At 37.2% G+C, this 24,925-nt stretch overlaps 2 protein-coding genes across 2 annotated transcripts; both read left to right on the top strand.

Annotated features, from left to right (window-relative positions):
• The first annotated feature begins 936 nt into the window (after positions 1–936).
• LOC140170698 (uncharacterized) lies at positions 937–1,896 on the top strand. The gene has a single exon (XM_072193937.1). The coding sequence runs from the start codon at positions 937–939 to the stop codon at positions 1,894–1,896; it is 960 nt and encodes a 319-aa protein (XP_072050038.1).
• Positions 1,897–13,182: 11,286 nt separating this feature from the next.
• LOC140170697 (ileal sodium/bile acid cotransporter-like) lies at positions 13,183–24,486 on the top strand. The gene is made up of 4 exons (XM_072193936.1): positions 13,183–13,489; positions 19,851–20,044; positions 21,723–21,927; positions 24,076–24,486. The coding sequence occupies exons 1-4, from the start codon at positions 13,295–13,297 to the stop codon at positions 24,484–24,486; spliced, it is 1,005 nt and encodes a 334-aa protein (XP_072050037.1). The 5' UTR covers positions 13,183–13,294.
• Positions 24,487–24,925: the final 439 nt, after the last annotated feature.

Here is a 24,925-nt window from a genome sequence, read left to right as displayed (position 1 = left end):
CCATTGTAAGTCTGATTCACAAAATTCTGAAGAATTAAACAATGTATGGATAGGTTCAGACTTAGACAAGATTTCGGAGGACGTCTTGTCTGAGCTGCCTGATGACAATGTAGCTAGTTATGTTAGAAGTGACACAAAACCTGAAGTGAATGTTGTCAAAAATATACGTTATCAATATGGTAAACGTGTTGGGAATGACAAAAAGGTGGAAAACAAAGATGTACCGACTCTTCCAGCTGAAATCAATTTACAAGGGTTTAAAGATGCACTGCTGACCGATACTTTTGCTAGTTCTATGTTGAATTTTCTAGAGCACGACAAATTGCCAGATGATGCTCTTAAAGCTAGAAATCTGTTGTTACAGGCTGATCAATATTATGTCCATGAAGGATTATTATATCACATTTGGCATACTCCAGCAAAGAGGCACATGCCAGAAAGGAATACTTATCAGTTGTATGTTCCAATTACTTTTGTTGATACAGTTCTGAACAACTGCCATGATCACGTGTTAGCTGCACATTTTGGATTTCAAAGAACTTACAGCAAAATTCGTCAGCGGTACTTCTGGAAAGGGATGTATCGTGATGTAGATAACTGGGTTAGATCTTGCATATCCTGTTCTCAACGCAAAACGCATAGGCACAAAGTTATCGCCCCAATGCAAATCATGAAAGTACCAGGTGCTTTCCAACGCGTTAGTGTTGATATTTTAGGACCTTTACCAATTACAACCTCTGGCAACCGTTATGTTCTTTGCTTTACGGATCACTGCACCAGGTGGCCATTTTGGTACCTTTGAAAGTAACAAATGCTTCAACAATAGCAAGAGCATTTTTCGATAATGTCATATGTGTCCACGGTTGTCCAGAAACGTTATTAAGCGATAGAGGAACAAATTTTCTGAGCAAGATCGTTTTGGAAGTGTGTCGAATCATGCGAACACAGAAATTGAATACCTCAAGTTATCACCCACAATGCAACGCGATACAAGAGCGGTACAATGCTGTAATTTTAGACACCATTTCACACTATGTAAATGAATTCCATACTGATTGGGATCAATATATCACAGCCATACAGTTTGCATACCGTACAACTCCTGCTGAAAACTCCGTTGGTTTCAGTCCGTTCTTTCTTTTGTATGGTAGAGAAGCGAGACTTCCTTTAGATGTAACGCTCACGTCAGACTGCAATTATGCAGAACAGAATCTCAGAGAGCACATTCATCATTTAATCTCTCAATTGGAACTTGTAAGGAAGATCTCACAACGTCACGCAGAGCAAAATCAAAACAAGATGAAAGAAAGTTTCGCTGAGAGTGCAACGGAAGTTCCTTATCAAGTTGGAGACTCAGTATGGATATATATTCCTGCATTGCAGCAAGGACTTTCACGCAAACTTCAGAAATTCTGGTCGGGTCCTCACCTGCTTGTTGAACAAACAGGTCCAGTCAATTTCCGTGTACGTAATCTAGAAAACAACAAATTGATTACTACACCAATCAACGTCAATCGTATGAAATTTGCATATGATAGGTATGTCCGACCAAGCAATGATACTGAACCAACCGATTTAGAACAAAGAGATCCAATTCCAGGACTTGTTCTAGACGATTGTCCTGAGGACTCTTTTCTTCCTCTTTTGGCCACACAAGAATCTGAGAAAACAAAGGTTCCAATCATTCCAGGTCTGCCACCAGTTCAGGATAAAACTCCTGAATATGTGATTGAGCATATTATCAGAGGACGCTATAGAAATGGGCGTCTAGAATATCTCATAAAGTGGCGAGATTTTCCAAAATCAAGAAACACTTGGGAACCAGAGACAAACTTGAACGCAGCTGCTCTTGAGTCTCTGAAGACCAATCCTGTCAAAATTACTGGTAAACTGTAAAGGCCAGACTATGGAATCAGTATCATTGTTAGATCAGTTGTAAGCAACTCGATCAAAAGGCTGTGTGAAAAAAAAAATGATGTCTTGACAAATGTGAAATGAGGCATAATAATTATTATGTGATTTGTAATTATCAAAGAATACTTATAAAGATTTTTGTGCATTTACAAATTTATGAATGACTAATATAAAAATCAAAGGACGTCAAAATGAAAACAAATATATTTGGCAGTTGATAAATGCAGAAAGTAAGTTATATGTTGAATTGATTTTGAATTATTGTAATTTGAAAGTTTGTCACAATTGTAGTTGTGTGTAATTGGATTATCACAAAATAATGTATTTTGAATTATAATGACAATGAACCCGAATGTATATTTGGTTGGCGCGTATGTTGTGGATGTGTACATTATTGGAACAAATTGTTTGTAGGTAATTAAGTAATGAAACATTTAAGAAATTAAGAAATGTAGAATTGTAATGTTGATGCCACCATCATTTTATTTTTGATTCAATTAAAGTAAGGTATATTAATGTATTTCGCGATATGTACTTCAGCGTGTTACAATGTATTGCGATATTGAAGGAAATCAGTCCAAGAAAATCCTCAAAAGAAACATTCCCATCTCGATGTAATCATTTTGGAACCCCGGAGAAGAGTTTTGCCTAAGTACGTGAAAGGGTATGTAAGGGAATGTTTGTGTAATGTAAATACAATGTAGTCTTGACTTTTTCCGTGAAACCGAAATTACCTGAAAATTAGGCCTTTAACATATGTAAATTTTCGGGTCAATTCGGTATCAGGAGTTCCACAGATGCTGATACGACAAGGCATTGATGAATTACATTTCGTAACAAGGAAACAATTTAAGCGAAGAAGAACTTACAATTATGATGAAGAACGATTTTCTACGCTAATTTGATGAACTACGATAACTATTATTATGTTGAACATTTAAACATTGTATTTCAAACAGCAAAACAAAGCTGTACGCTGCTTTTTATAAAGAACTTTCTATTATCTTCGCATATTGAAATCATCACATAACGAGGATACACTGATGAGGATAAGAGGATTTATATCGCATAAATTTACCTTCATAAAATTTTGTTTAATAATCAATGAATTATAAAAATGTCCTGAATTGTTATCAGAGACAGTCAATGATTGTATAAACATAAATGAAATTTGCAATTCAATTATGAACTGGAAAGTAGAACAAATTTGGTGTTCAAGAAATTTACTTTTGTCAGGCGCCAAAACTTTTAGGGAGGGCGTATGTTGTGGCGATATATTATTTTATATCCCGGGCCTTCTATTTTAATTTATTTATTTATTCAAAATTATGGTGTCATTCACCCCGAGTGAGATCACTCTCTCGTATCATTTCGATTAGACTATCGTTAAACGTCACAATGGTCTTTTGTAAACGAAGGTTTTGTGGACGACGCAAACGGATGTTTAATTGTAGTCTGTGGCATTCACTCAGAGGGTTAACATCTCTCCATAAACTCTCCGTGTGCGTCAAGATTTGAACACAACTTCTTATTTTAGAGCGAGAACAATTCTCGCTAATTATTACTTGATAATGGAGTTTGTTCTACTCCTAGTTCACGTGTTAGTTTTAATATAAAGTTTCATACCGAATGAAGAAGATGTAGTAAGTAATAAATATAACTTAAATATCCGTAAATTGTGGTTGTGATTGTCTTCATGTTTGTGTGATAATATTCGTGCTTGGCTGATTCTAAAAGCCTAAATAAGTCCCTGGTTGAACCTCTAGTTCTATGAAGAACTTTATTTTAGCGCCCCTACTCGGCCAAATCTATGATGAAGAGACGACAAACCGAATACCAATCTGAGGGACTAGCCGAGACGAGTGAACTAAGACGCATCTACCAAGCCGTGTGATTATTCCCTGGTACCTACCTCGCCGGTTAAAATATTTAGCGAGTCCTATTCCCAAAGTTCTTTATTAGAGTTCTTTGATATTTAATGCACGATCACCATATCTACGCGGTTCAAACTTGATAATATGCAAACATGGCAAAAATGGCCCAACACGTTTTCTGGACGATTTAATTAATCGGACATAACTTTTGAACCTAAGCTAGTAAAGAAACCAACTAAACGTCTTCTTTTAGCCAAGATATTACTGATTGTATTGCATATAACATTTGTGCCATAACTCTTTTATTTTTTTTCCCGAGAAGTCAAAATGCAATTGTATAAATTTTATTGTTACACCCTGTATACGCCATGTGAGTGAGCGCTCACATCAGAAAATCAGAATATTTCTGTCAGTTTGTGAGTCAAGACGCAAGCTTCTTTCTCAAGACGCTAGCTAACGACAATAATATCCGTTGAACATATATATCAAGTGCAAGGAACCAAATCTGGTTTCTTTATACGAAATCATTTGCGGGAGATATTCATCATTATCTACCCCGGTATCCAAAGATTTATCGTCTGAATATCAATCGTGCATAGCACATTCACGTGTATCGATCCCGGGTATTCATTTCAGTGTCCTTGGCTGTATAATGTAATTATTAACCGGGCGATGTCGGTGTGCCCCATAGGATTATACGGGTGTCAACATTTCAAATTGTATACGCCATTCAAATATACCCCTTTCAAATATACCCATACCCCTTTCATTATATAAAATTATTTAAATAAATAAATAAATAAATAAATAAATAAATAAATAAATAAATAAATAAATAAATAAATAAATAAATAAATAGCGTAGCGTAGCATTAAAATCATAAATATAACCATTGCTAGCAGGCGGATTCGAACCAACGATATTGACATTACCAGTCTGATGCTCTACCACTGAGCTATGACAGCATCTAGTGATAAGTGTCGAGTTTTTAGCGTATACAGTGTTTGTCTGTGATAATGCCGCCTCGTGAAATAAATAAATATAAAATCTCAATTTTTAATTTAAATTTATTTGATAATTTTCTAACCTATATTTTCTTTAGAGCAGGGACAAATATTTCCCCTTTTATCCAATTTGACCGCTAAATAAGAATCTACTTCTTTTATTACTGATTTAATTCCACGATTTGTTCCATTAAGGCGTGGGGTAAGAGCGACCTTGAAGTACAGGTATCTGGAGAAGGGAAGCAACGAGTTCACCCATAGTGGGTAGGAGAACATGAAACCTAATATGAGATACTGTATTAGGATCACATATTAAGTATCATGTGAGAGTATACTCTTGTACTCCAGAAGACAGGATCACATATTAAATATTTGACACCATAGAATATAAAAACTAGTAATTTGATAAGTTAAAATAAGATTTTTAACGGAATAAATCTAAATAATATGATTATGCAGTTTATTCCGTTAAATATTTACCCCATAATTTCCCTCATTCTTCAGGCCCTGCCCTCTATCGGGTGCTAATTTAAAGTTTAAGCTTGATTGCTATTGTTTCTTTGTAAGCCTGCGGCGCAACCTTGAACAATATTGTCTCTTTGTAAGCCTGCGGCGCAACCTTGAACAATATTGTCCTTGAGATAACCTATGCCTATTTTTTTAAAGACTTGGAAAATTTCTGCAGTAAGTTCATTTGGCGCGCGATCTCAGTTATTCATTTTCTGATGGCTGTGCCTCTTACAGACACCCTCCCTCTGGAATCCAAAACACGGTTCGCTCATTAAACCTCCCTTAAGCAATATCAAAGATTAATGTCACACATCTCACAACAGATATTTAGTTGGCTTAGTGGTCTTGCACGGTGCTTTTTAACCGGGAGGTACCGAGATCGATTCCCACCTCTGCCTTTTTTTTTCAAGACTGGGAAATAATAACCTGACATTCGCCGCTGACATTCGTACTGCAGAAGCGGTGTTATAACTTGTTAAACTTTGCTCCTTCCGTAAAAGGGTACATTATTTTGGCATTACATTATTTCTTTTTTTCCACATTGCTGGTATTAAATATCATGCTTCAAATCATCCCCAACTGAACGAGGTTCAGGAATGTCCTCTCATTGTTAATTGTTGGTTAACCGACCACTTGAAAAGGATTTAGCCAAAGCAAACAAAGACTTAAGTTTTTACTAATGCTATACATAAGTATAAGCTTATTATCCTTTTCAACAATACGATTAAAGATTGGTGTTTGACTGGACTAAGATGAGAAACATGTCGGACAAATATTAGGGACATATGAATACAACCTCTATGCATATTTTGCACTGTAACTCGAAATACAATTTGCCGACTTTACGAGCGGTTTGAGATGGATAGTCACATTATGTGCTAGTGTCATTGGTTATTGTTAAAAGGCAATAAGGTGTGTAATTGCAATATTTCCTCGGAATAGGAAAGACTCTCTACATCGAACCATGGATACTGGTGGTTCGAATTAAGTCAGTATAGGAGAAGGTATCTTCCAAACCCAATTCCAAATGACCCAATGATTTAACAGTTTATTTGATGCAATTTTATTTACTTTAATTTTTATGGTATGAGTGAGAATATGAGTGATTTGGAGTGTGGCGCGTATTATTTGAGGTGACTATGTTCGGGAGTAAGAGGTGCACTTAGGAGTGAGTGGGGGTGTGTCGGGGTGTGAGGGTGAGTGTGATGATAAGGTTAGACAAGGGGTTTGCTTTCATAATTATGTGCAACATAATAATTTATTTTTTGGTTTATGCTTATTTCATACTATTCGTAAATTTTATGTGTAATAATAGTCAATAATTTTGATGTTTTAAGATTGTAAAAGGTAATGCATTGGCTATTTTCCACGATGTTATTTTGAATAAAAATGAAATGAAATGAAATGAAATGAAATGAAATGAAATGAAATGAAATGAAATGAAATGAAATGAAATGAAATGAAATGAAATGAAATATGATATCGTCCATATTGTAATAGCTTTCACTTCAAAGGCATATACCGTAAACGTTCGCCTAATGGCGCTATGGAGCTCATGGAAATGAGAGAGCGCCATCCCTGTAAAAGCCGACTATTATCACTGATCATTAAGGGTACGTGTAGTTAAAGGGTGAAACCTATCGACACATACAATTATGAACAAGATCGAACAATCTTGTTCATGATAATGCGGTAATCATTCACCTGATACGTTGTGGCCCAGTGAGCAGAGCACTAGACTATAGTGCGAGGATAAAGAGAACTTGTGGAGAATATTGATGGTTCGAATCTCATGCAGTAATTTCTGACAGATTATGATATCTGTCAATGTTTATTTTTTCTGATTTGAGGAAATTTTATTCTCTATTTTCTTGATTTTATCTTTAACATTTTTCTTTGATTTTCATGATTCATTGTTTTTATCGTTACATTTTAGAGTAACTCAATCCATTCAATCAAATGTTGTAATGAACCTATTTGATTGTATAGGCATTTGTTATATGTGTGAGACGAACTGTCGCGTGCGACAAGTCTTTCAATTCGCGCGAGTGTCCTTGCCTATGCATCAGTGGTCATAAGAGGTATATCATTTTATTCGAAAGGGGGGGGGGTCCCAAATATACGGGGGTCATAAAGTCTTGGAAAGAATAATAGGAGGGGGTCATAAAATGTTTAATGACCAAAATGTAGGGAGTCACACGATGACCACAGAAAGTGTGTTATTTTATTCTGATTTTAGACTGATTTCAATACAATTTTGGGGTTTGGGATCTTAAAAGTTTTGTTGCCGAAATAGGGGGTGCGCAATTTTATTGACGCAGACTTTTTGTAAATTTGGGACCCCTTCCGAAAAAAATGATAGCCCTCTAAGAGGATTCAAAAGATAACCTCTGCCCCAATAATCCCTAGCTATATTTGTTTGAAACTGTTCCACGGAGGATGTATCATAATAGGCTCAGTCTTCAAATGATATAAATAAAATTTTAATGAGTGAACGAACGTGAGCATATGACGTATCATCCCATAAATATGGCGGACTACTCAAATGCATTCAACAAAAGCATGATTGCATCTACCGCGACAGTTCGTCTCACACACATAACAAAATGCACTACGATCAAATAGGTTTATGACAACATTTGATTGAATGGACTGCACTGCGCCATGATTACGGGGAAGAAACCGGTTCAAATCCTTTGTTTGGAGCCAATCGATAAACGCAAGGCCTCTAAGCTATCATTGAATACTGGCTAGGATTCCACAACACAATGATAACATGTTATAAGGCGCTTTGGAAGGCACACAATACCCCAATGGCTTTCCATATTATGTGCACTCAACAATTATTCAGTATCGAAGCCCGGTATCGAAGTTACGTAATGTTACTATGTCAACGGGATCACGCGCTTAAGTAATGAACCACGATCGAAACAATCAGTACACAAAAAGGCATACCAAAATAGCGTGATCGTAATGATCGCCATACAAACAGTGCTTGGTTCCGATACCATCACGGAGTTACGTAACTACTTCGTGGTCGGATAGTTATATGATCAATGGTCTGATCTACTTGGGTTCGATCCTTTTAAGAAAAGAAAAAATAGCTGATCATTTATAATGCATAAATGAATAAAGTAATGTAGTTACACAATTTGAAACATTGAGGCCGTTCTATTTTTCAAAGGTCATTTAACTATTAAATGTAGTGGAATATATCACGCATTGATAGGTAGCAGGTGGAGCAAATTTTGTCAGCGGTTTTTGTTGCCGTTTGTTCGCAGTACCTATTTATCTAAAAAAATAAGAAAATTAAAATTTAATTTAAAAAAAATCACAATATTCGTTCGTAAAATGGGGACAAAATCCAAAAACATTTCTTGACCCTTCTTCACATAAAAGTGGGGGCAGAAATCAAGATTCGAACAAGTACCATTCACCATTCAAGGCGCACCCTCCACCGACTGAGCTAACGGGTCAGACAATAGAAGGGTGTAATTTTGAACTGAAGAATATTAAAAAAATATGAAGAAATTACAATGTTATAAAAAGATTTACCAAAATGAGTTAGGTATAACGTATGAATCGATTTACAAATGAAGTCCAATGGCACTTTGAGAAAGAATACCTGAAGAAACCCCAAAACATTTGCTACTCTAGCAACTAACCTAGTGACCTAAAGTATTGGGTCATGTCACGATATTTTTTTCTGAGGCATTCAGATTCAGATTCAGATTCAGATTAAATTTATTTCAAATTCGTGGCCCGTAGGCCAAATTACATGAAATATTACATTTGCATTGTTTACATTAAAAGACATAAAAAACACATATAAAATATACATAAAAACACCAAAAATTACTCAAAGAAATTAATTGCACTTGTTGAGGCAAAATCTCACACTCACACTCATACAGCTCACACACCTCTATATCTCCACACACACTTTACATACACCCACACCCAAACTATCAGCCCTCCATATACACACACCCCCACACACCACAGATGCTCAAAAGAATTTAATTTTATAAAGCAGTAATTAATAAATAACATAACAAAATATTGCACATATTTAAACTGGACCAGCCAAATTATAAGGAACAAATTGAATACATCAAGATAAAAATGCTGTCATAAAATCATTAAAACACACCAGCTGAATATGAACATAATGAGATGCACTAATTAAGTAGATGAGTGAGATAGGGTATTGAGCTGTTCCCATATCTTTTTGTTTTGGTTCTGGGGACCTGATACTTATTGCACTGTCTAAGGGTCATATTGTGGGTCCTCATATTGTGTGGAAACCATACTGAGTACCTATCAGATTCGACACATTTTTGAGCAAACTGTGTACAGAGATGTAGTCTTCTATCATTCAAGGTTTGGAGTTCCAACTGGTCAAGGGAATCTGTGTAGGATGAGTAATTAGCACCAAGGATAATGCGGCAAGCCCTCTTTTGGATGCGCTCTAATTGATGTGCCTGGTCGTTGGTAATACTACCATGCCAGACAGGGGCTGCATATTCACATGTTGGGCGAACATAACCAATATAAACAGAGACTAGGTCACCAGTTGGAACACCAAAGCGTTTGAGACGTGAGAGCATGTACAACCTTCGACTGCTTTTTGATACCATATTGTTAACCTGAGACTGCCAGCCAAGATTGGACTGGACAGTCAGTCCCAGGAGCTTAGTCTCAGACACCACCTCAAGCTCAATCCCAGCAATGTGAAGACTAGGAGGGACAGGTGGTTCCCTCATGAAACAAACCTGCATCACCTTGCACTTACTCGGATTGAGCTTGAGATGATGGTCTTTGCCCAAGCATCCAAGTCCTGAACATCGGGTCCAATCTGGCTGACTTGTTTAGCAGGACGAACCTCTCCAAGGGTGAGATCATCGACATACTTAAAGCTTTTAGTCAGAGACTCCTCAGAAGCATTGTTGATCACACCAAGAAATGTGATGGGGCCCAGCTTAGTGCCCTGTGGGACACCACATGAGAGAGTTTCCCATTCTGACAGGGCAGAGTGGTACTGCACCCGTTGACGACGAGCTGTGAGGAAGTTTATAATCCACGGCAGTAACTCGCTTCTGACACCAAGCTCGTAGAGTCTCTGGATAGCTAAAGTATGGTCGATGCAATCAAATGCCTTGGAGAAGTCCGTCACAACTAGGGTTCCTACAGTTCCTCCTTTGTCTGTACCTTTGAAGAAAACATCAAGAATTTCAATTAGACAATGAGAAGTAGACGACCCTTTGATACTACCATATTGGTTGCGGTCAATTGCACTAGAAACATCATCAAGCACCCAATTTGCAACAAACCCCTCACATACTTTTGCCAAAAGGGAAGTCAATGAGATTGGCCTTAGTTTTGAGATTGTAGCAGGGGTTTCCTTTGGAATTGGGGCAATTGTGGCATCTTTCCAAACTTGGGGGACCATTCCATCTTTTAAAGATGAGTTGAATATATCTGTTACTGGGATGCTAAACTCACAGGCAAACTCTCTAATCAACCTCCCAGGAAGACCGTCAGGTCCTGCTGCTTTTTTAACATTCAGTTTTTTCAGAGCATTGTACATATCCCATACCTGGATCTGAGGTGGCAATCTTGCAGGTAGGAAGGCAGGCAGCGCCTGTGGGTTGATTGAGGTCTACTTTGTGAGACTGAGGCAAAATTATCATTTATAGCCCTTGCAATTGCTTTTTCATCATTTTGCTGGACACCAGGGACTGAGATAATTGGCCTTTTCTGGCATTTGTTGGTTATTAGTTGGATTCCCTTATGCCAGCCTGATGGATCACTTGACTTGAGGTTCTGAATGCGATCTTTGTAGTAAAATTTCTTCGCTTGATCAATGGCACGACTAACCTTATTGCGGAGAAAGCGCCAAAGAAACATTTTCTTCTCTGCAAAAGCTGCCTGACGTTTCCTGATTAGGTTCTTAATCTCAGGAGTGATCCAAGGTTTATCCTCAGAATGTAGTTTGATAACCTTAGAGGGGAAGTGAAGATCAATTGCTTCCTGAACAGTAGCATAAAATGCATTTGCTTTATCAGCAGGAGATGTCGCGTTCAGAACCTCAGTCCAAGAATGTTTGGTTATCCATCTTCCAAACTCATGCACACTTTGTTTACGTAATGGCCTAACTGTTCTTTTGTGAGATTTACCGTTCTTACTATACCCTACTGGTGACCAGTAGACAGTGTTGTGGTCACTTTTACCGATTGGAGAGCTCACAATAGGAGTACCATAGTACTTCTGAAGGTTTGTAATGATCAAATCCAAGATAGCGTTGTTACGTGTTGGTTTATCAACAACTTGTTTTAATGAATGGGCTCTGCACAGCGGGTTAATATTGAGCCTATTAAAATCACCTAAAATGACTATACCCAATTCAGGGTGCTGAGACTTTAGAGTATCTAGAGTTGTCAAAATATGTTCAATCAGCAAGTCTTGGTACGGTGACTCGGGTGGTATATAGACAGCACAGATAACTATTGCAGACACAGCTCGTGGTAGGCGGTGGGGGCGGGCGCGAAGCCAAATGCATTCCAATTCGTCGGGCACATTGATGTCAGGTAAGGTCTCCACTGGCATGTTTTCATTGGAGTAAACTGCGACACCACCTCCGCGTTTTTAAATTCTGGTCGTGGTAAACAGATTGAAACCATCTACTGCAAGAAAGTCATTGTCAACTCTATCTGGTTGCCAAGTTTCAGTGACAACTGCTATATCAATGGGGTTGATATCTGTTTGTTTGAGCAAAATCTCCAGCTCATCAAACTTATTCATTAATGAGCGGGCATTTGTAAGAAACAGTCCTGGAAGGAGGAAGCTGGTTGTGTTTGATTCAGTTTTTGTGGGTGGCAGATTTGATGCTGATGGAACTTGCGCAAGCACTGCTGGTGGGCGTGTTGGGCGGGGTGAAACTTCTGATGGTCTATTTCCAACCACAACTTGTATAGGGCGTTGGATTTTTCTACCTGCTCGTTTACCCCTTTTAAATGCAGTTTTGAGAATGCCAAGTCCATTTAGCTTGTGTTTGATAGTAGGTGAAAGTTTCATATTATTTGATGATGCAATTGATTTCAGTGTTTCAGAGTTATATACATATTGCACTGGTGTGTAAGACGGCTGTGTCATTGCGAATATTCAATATTGTAGGCTTGAACAATGGATTCGCACAGGGCTGACATTAAACGCCTCAAAACCCGTAGGTTGTGCGTGTTGGTACGGAGACAGCAAGAAAATGTCAACCTTAAGTAAATCTATATCAACACACAGTTAAGCTTACGACAGTGGTGGTGACACTCGATGCAGCAATAAGTCTTTATATTTTAAGAGTTCTGAAAATCTTTCTTCAGCGGAGGTACCAGTTCACAATTAATATTCATAACACACACACTCACGATAAACAGCACTGCAAAAACGGTGAAAATCCGGCACAAAATTTCAGACGATACGGAGTGGGTGTGACTGCTACAGAGCGCCACCATCATTATGTCCAGGTTGCTCAATTTAACATACACGTATCCTTAATGCTGTTGAGATTTTACTAGGATGGCGCTCTCACATTTCTAAGAATCCAAAAGCGCCATTAGGCGAACGTTTACGGTACCATTCGTGAATAATTTGTTCTTCTACGCATGTGTATTTGCTATCAAACAGTATTCATTCCTTATTTACATGTAGGTAAAAAGTAGTTACTAGTTCTTTCTATGTTTTTCTACACTTATTTGTATCCGTTGTTTGACTATAATTTCATATAAATGTAAATGTCAATAAAATCAAATATACAGGATCTGTGATAAAATAAACTATAAATTCATACAATGTCAGTTTGAATGTCATTCGTGCTAGAATTTTGATGGCATCGTCAATCTGCATAATAGTGACTCGCTTCGATTTGCACACGATTTGGAAGTAATACAACAGAATTATACACTTCGTGTACTCTTGAAAAGATAGCTCAGCTTAGAAATGGAGATGTTATTGACAACCGAATTAGCCACAACCATAAATATGAGCACCATGAATGACACCGGTGAAACATCACCTACTCCGCACTATCTCGATGAACTAAAACTCGCTAACAGAATAGTGATCTCTTTTCTTTTGGTGTTTATCATGGTAGGAATGGGTTGCGTAATTAGTATAAAGGATATCAAAACTACGGTAAGTACTAGAGCCATATATATATACCATGGAAATACATATACATTATTGCCTTGTATTGTTAAGAAGATTAATTTATTTATCTTAAGGAATCGGATATTAACTTTTTTGCACAGTATTTTTTGGGGAACTGAGAGTACATCCGGCATATCGAATTGCATTCTGAATACAAGGATTGTCCTTCTGATATCAAATAATTTTGATTTTTTTTTTTAAATTCGCGATATAATACACATTTTATGAGAAATTATTAAAATATGATATTTTTTAAATTTTTAAAATATTAAAACTTTTACAATTTAATGATATTACTTAAAATGTATGCAGTTGGGATAAAAAAAAAAGCCGCATTATCAATTGAAAATTTTGACCTATTATATTGAAGATATGGTCGAATCCAAAAGTGTACACGGACCCTTTATAAAAGTCCAAAATAGATATTTTTGTTTTCTTTTTGCCTATTGATTGAAGGCATATTGTTTCAAAACGACCAATACTATAGAACAGCAACTTATACACCCAAAGGACCTGATTCCCAAGGATCTCCAGCAAGGAGCTATCTATCATTATACCTTGTGGATCCTGTGACTAAGTTTACATTGGTGAAACTGGCAGAACTTCGAAGAAGAGAACTAGTGGACACCAAAGAGACACTGATTCCCGGCAACACACAAAAATCAGCAGTCGCTGAGCATGTGTGGCAAAACCAACACGACATTGACTGGGACAATACCAAGATTTTGGACATGAACATCAAGAGGTCTGAAAGGAAGTTCATTGAAGCTTGGCATATCCATTCCACTCCAGACAATTTCAATAGGGACAAAGGAGTGGACATTCCTCCTGAATGGAATAGATTATTCAAAAGAACCTCTGACCATGTTAATTAACCTCTGTTGTTCTCCACACAGGAAGTTCCGTTATTGACTCGTTGACACTTCCTGACAATCTTTTTGACACCCCCTGTTGACACTTCATGTCAGTCATTTTGACATGTCCTATTGAGTTCCCCTAGGGTATATAAGGCGCATCATCATGTTTATTTAGTTGCTCATAAGATGGCACGCGCTAGAGTTCCGAAAGCTCAGCCCTCTGAAAAGGACTTCTCTAGGGAAAGATCAATACCACCGTTTTGCCTAAAATGTATCCAGATATAAAGCTTTTCTTCTTTTTATATAATTTTTATTGTGCATACCATGATCATATCGTACAGACGGACCCAAGCCTGAAATGGCTGCCATTTTGAATAACTTCTTTTAAGAAGTTATAGTCACTCCAATTTGTCTCTCAACAAATGCAATGCTACCGGTATAATTATTTATATAATAGGAAGTTTAAACATGTCATTTATCAATGAATACACGTGTAAATGGAAGCCATTTTGAATATTTTAGACGAAAATAGTGACAGTGCAAGTGATGAGCTATTGATTGATATTAATCAGTTTGTATATTTTGCTTATATCTGGTTATAATTTAGGCAAAATGGTGGTATTTGTGTCACATAAAATATAACAAGACATGTTTTTTAATCAATTTTAACCTGTACAGTGCAAATGGAAGCTATAAGACCACATGATGAGACATTGACTGAAATTAATCAGTTTCAATAAATTATTTTGCATTATCTGGATACGTTTTAGGCGCAATGGTGGTATTTACGTTACATAAGGATGTAAAAACATTATTTTCAACGATTTTTAACCTGTACAGTGCAAATGGAAGCCATTTTGAATATTTCAATTTGAAGTTAATCTGTTTGTATATTTTGTTTATACATTTTAGGCAAAATGGTGGCATTTACTTCACGTAAAGATGTCAAAACATTTTTGTTCAGTGATTTCTAACCTGTACAGTGCAAATGGCAGCCATTTTGAATATTTCAAGTTCAAGTGATGAGACATTGACTGTAATGATTCAGTTTGCATATTTTGCTTATATCTGGATACATTTTAGGTGAAATGGTGTCATTTGATTTACATGAAGACGTCAAAACATGTTATTTTAATGATTTGTTTGTAGATGTGGTGATTTTGGAAGCCATCCTAGATTTAGGGAAAAATTGTTGTTGTTGTTGTTGTTGTTGTTCTTATTAACCCAAGCAACATATATAAACATCTCAAAAAAAGTAACTACCCCCCCTTAAATAATGGCCATTATTCAAAAACGGGTGATTGTCATACAAATCTGTAAAATGCGTTGGAAGCAGAATTTATTTCTGCGCATTTTGACACCTCATTTGATACAATAGCCCAAAAAACAATAAAACACCGGTAAATTTAATGTAGTGAGGTCCAGATTTGAAAGTTACACTTACATACAAATTTTTACAATACAAAAGCACTCAGATATCATTACACATATTTCCTTCCATTACACTGAATACAAAATCAATACAACTTACTGCAACTTTCAAATCTTGGGTTACATTGATTCAAGTATAGTTCGGGTAGGAAAAAGTGTCAGTTTTTTCCTGGGATAGACCTGTCTATTGTTGATTTCATACAACCATGATTAGCCTTTTCGAGATATGGCGGACGTAATCGGATGGCGCTGCACGAAGTGGGTAAAGTCTTTTGAATTTGCCGGGTTTTTCCCAACTTGAAGACTGCCCTGCTTTTGTGTACGCCATACTTCGAAAAGGCTAATTGCCATCCATAACATCCTTGGCAATGTAGAATCGATAATAACATCACTGTTCTTCTCCATCTGACTCATCAGCTCAGTTGGCTGGGCATCGCTGCTCATGTCCCAGATTCAAATCCTGGATGGTCAGTGAAATTTTCTCACCGGCTGTTAATATGCATATGGAGACCTGTGTTAAAAACCTTTCTCCAAATTGAATATAACATAATTTGCTGTGTAATCAGCAGAGAGAATAAATGGGAACTTCTTTGATGTATTTATTATCGTTTATATATAATATAAACAATAGGGGTCCAAGAACATACCTCAACTTATATTTTTTTTAAATGAAATTTAGTAACTTATTTATTTACAATTTTTCCAAAGTATTGACGTACTATAATCGTAAGGACAACTTGTTGTTGTTTCTTGGTAGATTTCATATAAAATGTCAATCCACTTGTTGAAAGTACACGTGCACGCCTGGTTCACTAATGTCCTGTTAACGGTATTGTGTTTTATAAATAATTTTAAAAAAGATATTGGTTTCAGTTATTCAGAATGGTAAATGTAAATTCATTTAATTGACTTGTCATTATTTGTAATTGCCTACAGCTCCATGAAAGTACACAATGTCATTAAGTTTATGGTATCATGTCTAAATAATGTAGATTAGAATTCAAAAACGAATACAAACTTTGCAAAAATGCATAAAATGCAAACAGGTGCCTACAATTGCACGAAATTAATTTGTAAAATGTAATAATAATAAAAAAACGTTTGGATTTAATTACATGTAGAAGGGTAGGTTTTGATTTAAAATGTCAATCCATTTAATTGATTTATTATTTCTTGACAACTCGATGAAAGTACAGAGCTGGTTTTCTGATAACGGTATTATGTTTAAAAAATGATAATCAAAAAATGAAAAATGAAAAAAAATGAAAATGCAAAACGTACTATACAAAACTCTGTATTAAATGTTGCATGAAATACACGTGTCCCTACCATCTCTTCACACAGTAGCATACACATTTTCAAAATGTGATAAAGATTTCTGTAACTTAGTAAGTCAAAAGTGTATAAGTTGTCGGTAAATTGTATAAAATTCGGCAAAGTTGCATACAAATTTCATTACAAAAGATTAACACACTGTTTATGAACTAAATGCCTATATAGTACTTAACTTTAAAAACTAAGATGTTTAATCCATAAGCAATGAGTTTATGCTCTATGATTTGATGTGTGCATAGGAGCGTCTATGTGTTTAGTTTAGCGTTGAAAGTGTTTAATTTAGTATTTACCTCTAAGATTTTAACCGACTGGTTTCACATGCATATAGCAAATAAAAAACATACTAATTCATCATGATTAAGGCCAGAGTAATTGGAAAGAACATGGACCTTTTGAGCATTCAGTTAGTTAGATTTTCATGAAGAAGAGACATGAACTTAGGTCATCTGTTTGAAATTCGTCTCTTTTTTCGATATGTTATAAGATGGTTTGAAAAAGTGAAAAAAGCAATTTTGTCACTCTATTCAGCACAAAATGGACATAATAGTGTAATTTTTTTGTTTAAAAGAAATATTTTGAAAAAAATGTGAAAACGTTCCCTGGACTTTGATGTGCTCTAAACGATAGTGCAAAAAGTTCACACTTTACGTGCATATTTTTCGAGTTACTTGTCACAAAAATCGTGCAATGTGGTCATAAGTGAACTCTGAGAAATGGACGTTTTATTAAATAAATGTCAAAATTATGCACAAAACGTCCTAATATTTTAAAACGGTAAAACTTTCACACATGTAAAAGCTGTATCTGGCGCATGGTTCTAAGCCCTATAATCACACACAAAAATACACGACCTTTGAAACCAGGCCTTGAAATAAGAAAAAAAATCTAAGGGTCCCGGACCCTTGCTTTGAAATTTCAAGGGTCATCACCTTTGAAATCGGAAAACCCAGGTTGAAAACTTGATGGGAAACAAAAATGAAAGTGTACTCAGGGAGCTGCACGTATTATGTCATGCATGTGAACCAGATTTTCAAGTGGAACAACACTAAAAACTAGGATTTCCGGCTCTTTGCTTGGTTCAATTTTTACAGGTCACGTGGATCCGTATCGTAGGAAATTTGCGGGTCCACACCTACTTTCACAGGTATTTGACGCGAGGACACGCCTTATTTCGAACGCTGTTTGAAACCATAAACTTTGCAACTGAACTTCTATATGCTTTCTTATTCTCAAAACATTAAAAGCAGGTCAATACTAATAGACACTGTGTGTACTCATCATCCCATCTGCTAGCGTGTTTAATTAGAAAGTCAATTTGAATTCGAAATAGCGTGTCGTTGTGAATAGGAACTAGTCTATGGGTCTTTTTTTATCTTTTCAGTTTTCGTAAGTCTATTGGTCAGAAACGAAAACGCATGTGATTAAGTGAGTTGATCTGTAACTCTAAATTCATTGTTAAGTTTGAAGTACCAATCAGCTTATTTCAATAGAGGTGGATGCCTGTGTCAATAAATGCTGGATAAGACAAGATTATGGAACTTTTTTCGTTTTCGTATTCGTTTTCGTATGTCATTGTTTTTAGTGGTCTAGCGCCCCTCTCATCTTTGATGTTGTTAAATTGGTTGACAGTAAGGTGACAAAATGCCATTCCGAATGAAAAGGTCCACTTTTGTGAATGAAAACGTAGAAAATAAGCCCTCTCAAAAGGTCCGCTTATGAGCCGGTCGCACCCCAATAAACCTGGCTACGGGCCTGTGCTGGGCCGCAGTGTCGCCCTTCCACCGTGTCAATGTATATCTTCCTATTTCGCTTCTTCCCCCCCCGTCCGCATCAGTCTCCCCTCTCCCTCGCCGGTGCCTTTTCCCTCCATATGTGTTCTTCTCTTTCTAGTCTTTCCGTCTCTCCCTCTCCTCTCTTTCGCCTTCTTCCTCTCATACTCTCACTTGTTCAATTTGTCAGCAAGGTCCCCAGCAAACACAAAAACATTCTTAAAACGTTTTAAACAAGTTATATTTTGGGTTTTGGTTAGGTAAAAACGTTTTAATAACATTAAAATGTCGGGTTATATAAAGGTCATGAAATCGTTTTAAAACATTTTGTATGAAAACACACTACAACAATATTTTTAAAATGTTTTCGAAATGTCATTGTAAACTATTTTTGCAAAAATTTTTGGCCAAATATTTTGTCAACACTTAAATAACATTATGTTAAAATATTTGCACCCAGCAAACACAGAAATGTTCTTAAAATGTTTTTTACAAAACGTTTTGATAACATTAGGCCCAACAGCCACGCAAGTCAATTGAAGCCGTACAACTTATCGCAACTTTAAAACCGTAAAATTTAGACACTTCTTTTGTATAGATTAGCACCAATCCTCTCAAGTTTTCATGTCCGAAATTAACATAACTTACCAAAACGAAATTAGTAAGTGACAAAAGGCTAGAATAAAAAAGATTGGTCACACCTAGGAGCCTAACACTTCAGAATAACAATGACATACGAAAACGAATACGAAAACGAAAAAAAATACTGAAAAGATAAAAAGACCCTATGATTCTCCGCTCAGAGACACGTCACTACGATATGGAGCTGTTGCTCGGCCAAAACCAATGAAAACATAAACTGTCCTAAATGGTTTGTAAAATGAAAATTTCAATATCTCTGTTCATTATTTACCAAACTGTGATTCACGTTTCCCATGATTATCTTTATTGCAGTGTCGTCGTCCAGTGGGGGTTCTCATTGGTTTTATATCTCAGTTTCTTGTGATGCCTTTGCTTACATTTAGTTTGGCTCATGCGTTACAAATTAAAGCTGAGTTTGCGATTGGTATGTTGATCGTTGGGTGCTCACCAGGAGGGACAGTCTCCAACTTATTCACCTACTGGACCAATGGAGACATATGCCTAAGGTAAACAAGTTGTCACAAGTTTGTGAGCATAAGCACTAGGCAGAAGTACCGGTATTGTGTCCCAATAAAAATATGTTACGTGCGATATCCCAAACGTTAGCTGCCTAATCATATTGAAGTCTAGGGAAACTGATTACTACCGGCTAGCTTCCAACATGTGTTGGAGTATGTAGCATGGTAATAAACGAGCTGCTTTCCCATCAAAAAGAACTCGTTCGTTATCATTGGCAGATTTGTGTGCAGGGAGCAGAACCAAACTGGCTGCTGATGAGACTAACATTTTGAGAGCATATACAGCCTAAACACGAAAGTGGTGTTCTGATTTACGGGTTCATTCATAATAATGGCTGCTTGTGTGTTCATACATACCAGAACATTTTGTGATTCCTATTTCATCAAAATAATAACAAAAAAATACAAGTAACATTACTAAAAAATATGATTTAGCTTGTATTTTCCCTATCCGGCGATCGCACATCCAGGACACCGGGCATAAACCGGCTCTCGACCAATCACACGCGCTGTTACATAGCGTGTATGTATGAATGGCTGAATCAGTCATCTGGACAATCATAACAACAAACCGATTATTCGTATGGCCGATTACGCGTCAAAGCGTTGGTCGGCGCCGAGCGGCGCTAGTAAAAGCGCTGCCTTGGTCACTCATGTCGATCAGAGTAAGAAAGTGCCGTACTTCTCTTGAAGCTATAGTATAGGCCCGTGTACGTGTGTCATTGTGTGGTTCCTTTGCGTTTCGTCAGTTAATTTCAAGGATCACGCATCATTTTGTATTGAAAAACTCATAATTTGCCACATATAGACCCTATCAAAGCAAAAGTATTTATTTTCTGAAAGGGTATTGTCCAATCTTTCCAAATAAGGCATTCAAATTTCAGTAGAGTCTTAAGCAGGTGCAAATCCTTATAGCATGAACAGGCTGTCTACAAGTAGCACCTATCAAAAAAGGGAAATTAGGGAAAAGTAGAGGCAATGGCCCACTTGAATTGTATACTTTGATAAGGTTGCCAATAGGTTAAATACCACTAATTATCTATTACACTGTTTTAATGGCAAAATGGCTCATTTCGGGCGGAATGTTCTCATATTCAGAACTCTCACAGTTAAACACCACCAATATCAGGTGAAACTAGATGATTTAGATGCCAAATGATCAAAAACTCAACATAGGTTGACCTGAGACATTTCTTCGTTTCTTAACGCACTGAACTGCAAACACCTTAAGATGGCAATGCGCCCTCGAAGCTGAAAGTTACAATCACGTAGGGCGAACACCAGAACGTAATTAAAATTTGACGATATATTTGCTAAACGAATTAATCTGCAAGAAATTTTGTATAGTTACATAAATAAGTATGCGGCCGCCGCGGCGGTTTCATTAGAATAAAAATTTCAATTTTTTGGAGAAAAGTGTTGATGAGGCTGCGGATCACGAAATGCCCATTTAAACGTCAAAAATACAATTGTTTAATAATATGTCATAAAATGTGCATATCGCATATCATTTAATAAAAAACATATTCCTCGTATTCAGAATACAATTTAGTGTGTCTGATGTGCTAAGGTCCCACAAAAATACTGTGCTAAACGTCGCTATCCAAGCCCTTATTACGGTATACATTATATAATTCATTCAATTCCATTCCATTTCAATTTACAGCGTTGTTATGACAACAGCCTCCACCATCTTTGCTTTTGGAATGATGCCCCTGAATTTATTCATCTATAGCCGATCTTGGACCAATGAGACTTCAGTCATCCCATACAAAGATATCGTTATAACTCTTGTCTGTACTGTCGTACCGTTTTCATTTGGGTTGCTTATTCGATATAAACTGAAGCGATGGGCACCGTACGTTGAAAAGGTATGAAAACCATTCCTCAAGAACAAACTTTAGTTTAGTCCTATACATACCAGGGTTTTATGTGCACCCCCCCCCCCCAGGACTCTACCAAACCAACTTTTTAGCTTCTTTTTATGGTCCTATTATTCAAGGCACTCAGGCCATTTTCAAGGTTCAATGTCAACATGGTCAACACAGTAGTCAAATTTCAAAGTTGCTCAAATCTGCACAAGCACACCAAATTATTCCTCTCATTGCAAGGATTCAGCAAAAGTATAGTTTGACCTACCTGCGACCTCAGCGTTCATTTCCCCCATGCGTGGCACCGCCACTGGTTTTAAAAGTATTCAAGTACTGTTTCAGAGAAACAGCAATTTCATATAGAATAGTGTTTTGTAATGCAGATATCACAATGAGTGAAGTGTACCAACCAAAACAAGTTACGTCGCTAAAAACTACCTAAGCCGTAGTAATCAGACGAGTAGGACCCGTGTTTTTTGTTACTAGTATGCTTAATTCTACTGTACGTATTAAATAAATACGCACGTGACAACCTCCGCGCTGCAAAAAAATTGTCCTGGCTGCCATTGTCTCAATACAAGATGAGATGTGCTAAAAATTCCTTGTCACATGTGGGGCAGGATTAGATAAAGGGATACAAACCTGGGTATGAGACATAATGAATTATTTCCCAGCCTCTTAACCACCGGGCTGATGGGCTACATTAGCTATTCAAGACACAATGTATGTAAGGGATAAACGGTGCACATGAGATATGGGTTCAAGTGAGGGAAATGTTCACTCCGTGAACAAAAAGTGCAATATATTTGGTCACAGTACTTTACCTGAATCAACATCTTGTCCTCCTACAACTTTAAAATCACTGGAGTGTGAAGTACTTTTTGACCCAACTCCTAACAGCGCCACCTACATCAGCTCCAACCAGAAACAGGAATCTAGGTGGAGGAATTGGTCAGGCAATTTCAGAAAGTGCTAAGTCTTAGCACGGGTCTTAGGACGTAGCATCAACCCAAATTTTTGATTTGTTAACAAGAATCCTCGAATCATCTGTTTTATTGACAATCCTGAACTTATTTGCGGATACTTTTGCATCACCATAGATTCTTTTTGGACATAAATTAAAAATATAGAAGCCATTTATTGTTCTGATACGACTCATTGCAACACATGCTTGACCAGTATGGAATAAGCTGCCACCTAAAAGACCCCATGTCTTTATATTAGGCTGGCGGGTTGCGATGCGTAATTTCGCTGTCGTAGTGCACGTTAGTAACCATTGGTTACTGGTTTAAGCCTGGGCCCTTACACCTGTTCCGAATTTGGATATGCCATAGGCTTTGTGTTGTGATCATTTCGATCAGTGATTCGTAACAAAGAAAGCGTGAGCCAGTTGACCTAGCAACAGTAATATTGGTATAAGGACCATTGGTATAAGGACTCAGTGGCTTTTTTGTGAGCCGTGTTAAAATGAAGTTGCACAAAGCCAATTAAAACAGGGCCGAGGATACAAACAACATGAAAATCACAGTTTTACCACTTTCTTTACAGTAATTGACAGAACGCCTTGCAAAATTATTTGGCAATTGTGTGATTACTTTGAAGCACCAAGTGGAATGGCCCTAAGATCTCTTGATATTACACCTTTGGATTTCATCTTGTAGGGCTATCTGAAAGCAAAGGTTTTCACAAGTCCTCCTGCAGACCTTGATGAACTCCAGAGACACATTTGCACAAGTTGACATACCCAGGCAGGGCAGACCTCTCATAACGTGGTGTGAACGCCATGTTGAGGAGACCTGATGTTCTGGTGGCCATGTGGAAGAACAAGACTATCAACTACTGTAAAGAAAGTGGTTAAACTGTGATGTTCATTTTGCTTTGAATTTAAGTGATTTTGTGCAGCTGCATTTTTATTCGCCAAACAAAAATAGCCACTGAGTCCTCAATAATGGTCAAACCCCAGTGATTTCACAAGAGTGGCATGATAAGATGTTGATTCAGCTATCAACTAAAGCATTTTGACCAAATACCTCGTACTTTTTAATCTAGTGGTATTTTTGAAACTGTATACTTTTTTTGATGCACCCTGTATAGCATTCCCCGTTTTATTTATTTGCTTTATGATTATCTTACTGTTTGTTTTCTCAGATTAATAGTATCACGGCACTAATTGGGATTCCGATAGTCATAACTCTGAATGCACTTATCAACCCACGGATGTTCACATCAGGCTGGAAGATTTGGTTCGCTTCAGTCACGCTGCCTTTCCTTGGATTTAGCATCGGCTACGGTATGGCTCGTCTTCTTAAGCAGTCACACACCATATGTCGTACCGTTGCTTTCGAGACAGGATGTCAAAATGTTGCGCTTACTCTGACGTTGATTTTAATGACCTTTTCAGAGCATCCTAATTTTGCCGATTTGATGACATTTCCATCATTGTTTGCGATTTTCATGTTGATTGATGCGTTATTTTGTATGGCATTATGGGCGTCTCTAGACCAATCGGATTGGAGGGGTGTACTGCATATTTTGCCGACGGAAATATTTTTGCCGTAATAAAAGTGTGTGGGGGTGTGTGTGTGGGGGGGGGGAGTAGGGCGAAAATGTTTGTTTCGTAAAGATTATTTTTCAGCAGTAACTGATGATACATTAACAGCATTAACAATAGCCATATTGCATTATAACAACAACAGCACAAGTTGGTAAGGGACTGTGCAATAATTATGAGCCCGGGGGTTAAATTTCTAAACGGTTCGGCAAAATCGCTTGCCCCACACCCTCTCGGCCCGCCAAAATCGCCCCCCCTCTTGGCCTGCTAGAAAATCTTATACATGTTGTGATGTGCCCTGAGTAATTTAATTTAAAGTATTTCATGAGATGGGAAACCCCCTTGTACTTGCAAGAGTTGGTGTGGAAAGCCATTTTGGGATTCCCCCAAATTATTGTAACAAAGTCAGATCTATGTTTGGAACTTGGAAATCCCCAGTTTAGTGTA

Source organism: Amphiura filiformis, chromosome 15, assembly GCF_039555335.1.
Source record: "Amphiura filiformis chromosome 15, Afil_fr2py, whole genome shotgun sequence".
NCBI lineage: Eukaryota > Metazoa > Echinodermata > Ophiuroidea > Amphilepidida > Amphiuridae > Amphiura > Amphiura filiformis.
The sequence above is the reverse complement of the archived record's forward strand: the minus strand, read 5'-3'. Positions and strand labels throughout refer to the sequence as shown.

Excerpts from the sequence above, each read along its gene's own strand:
- LOC140170698 (XM_072193937.1), top strand. The coding sequence starts at position 937 with ATGCGAACACAGAAATTGAATACCTCAAGTTATCACCCACAATGCAAC.
- LOC140170697 (XM_072193936.1), top strand. The coding sequence starts at position 13,295 with ATGGAGATGTTATTGACAACCGAATTAGCCACAACCATAAATATGAGC. Across the intron at positions 13,490-19,850 it reads TAAAGGATATCAAAACTACG|TGTCGTCGTCCAGTGGGGGT; the intron begins GTAAGTACTAGA and ends TCTTTATTGCAG. Across the intron at positions 20,045-21,722 it reads AATGGAGACATATGCCTAAG|CGTTGTTATGACAACAGCCT; the intron begins GTAAACAAGTTG and ends TTCAATTTACAG.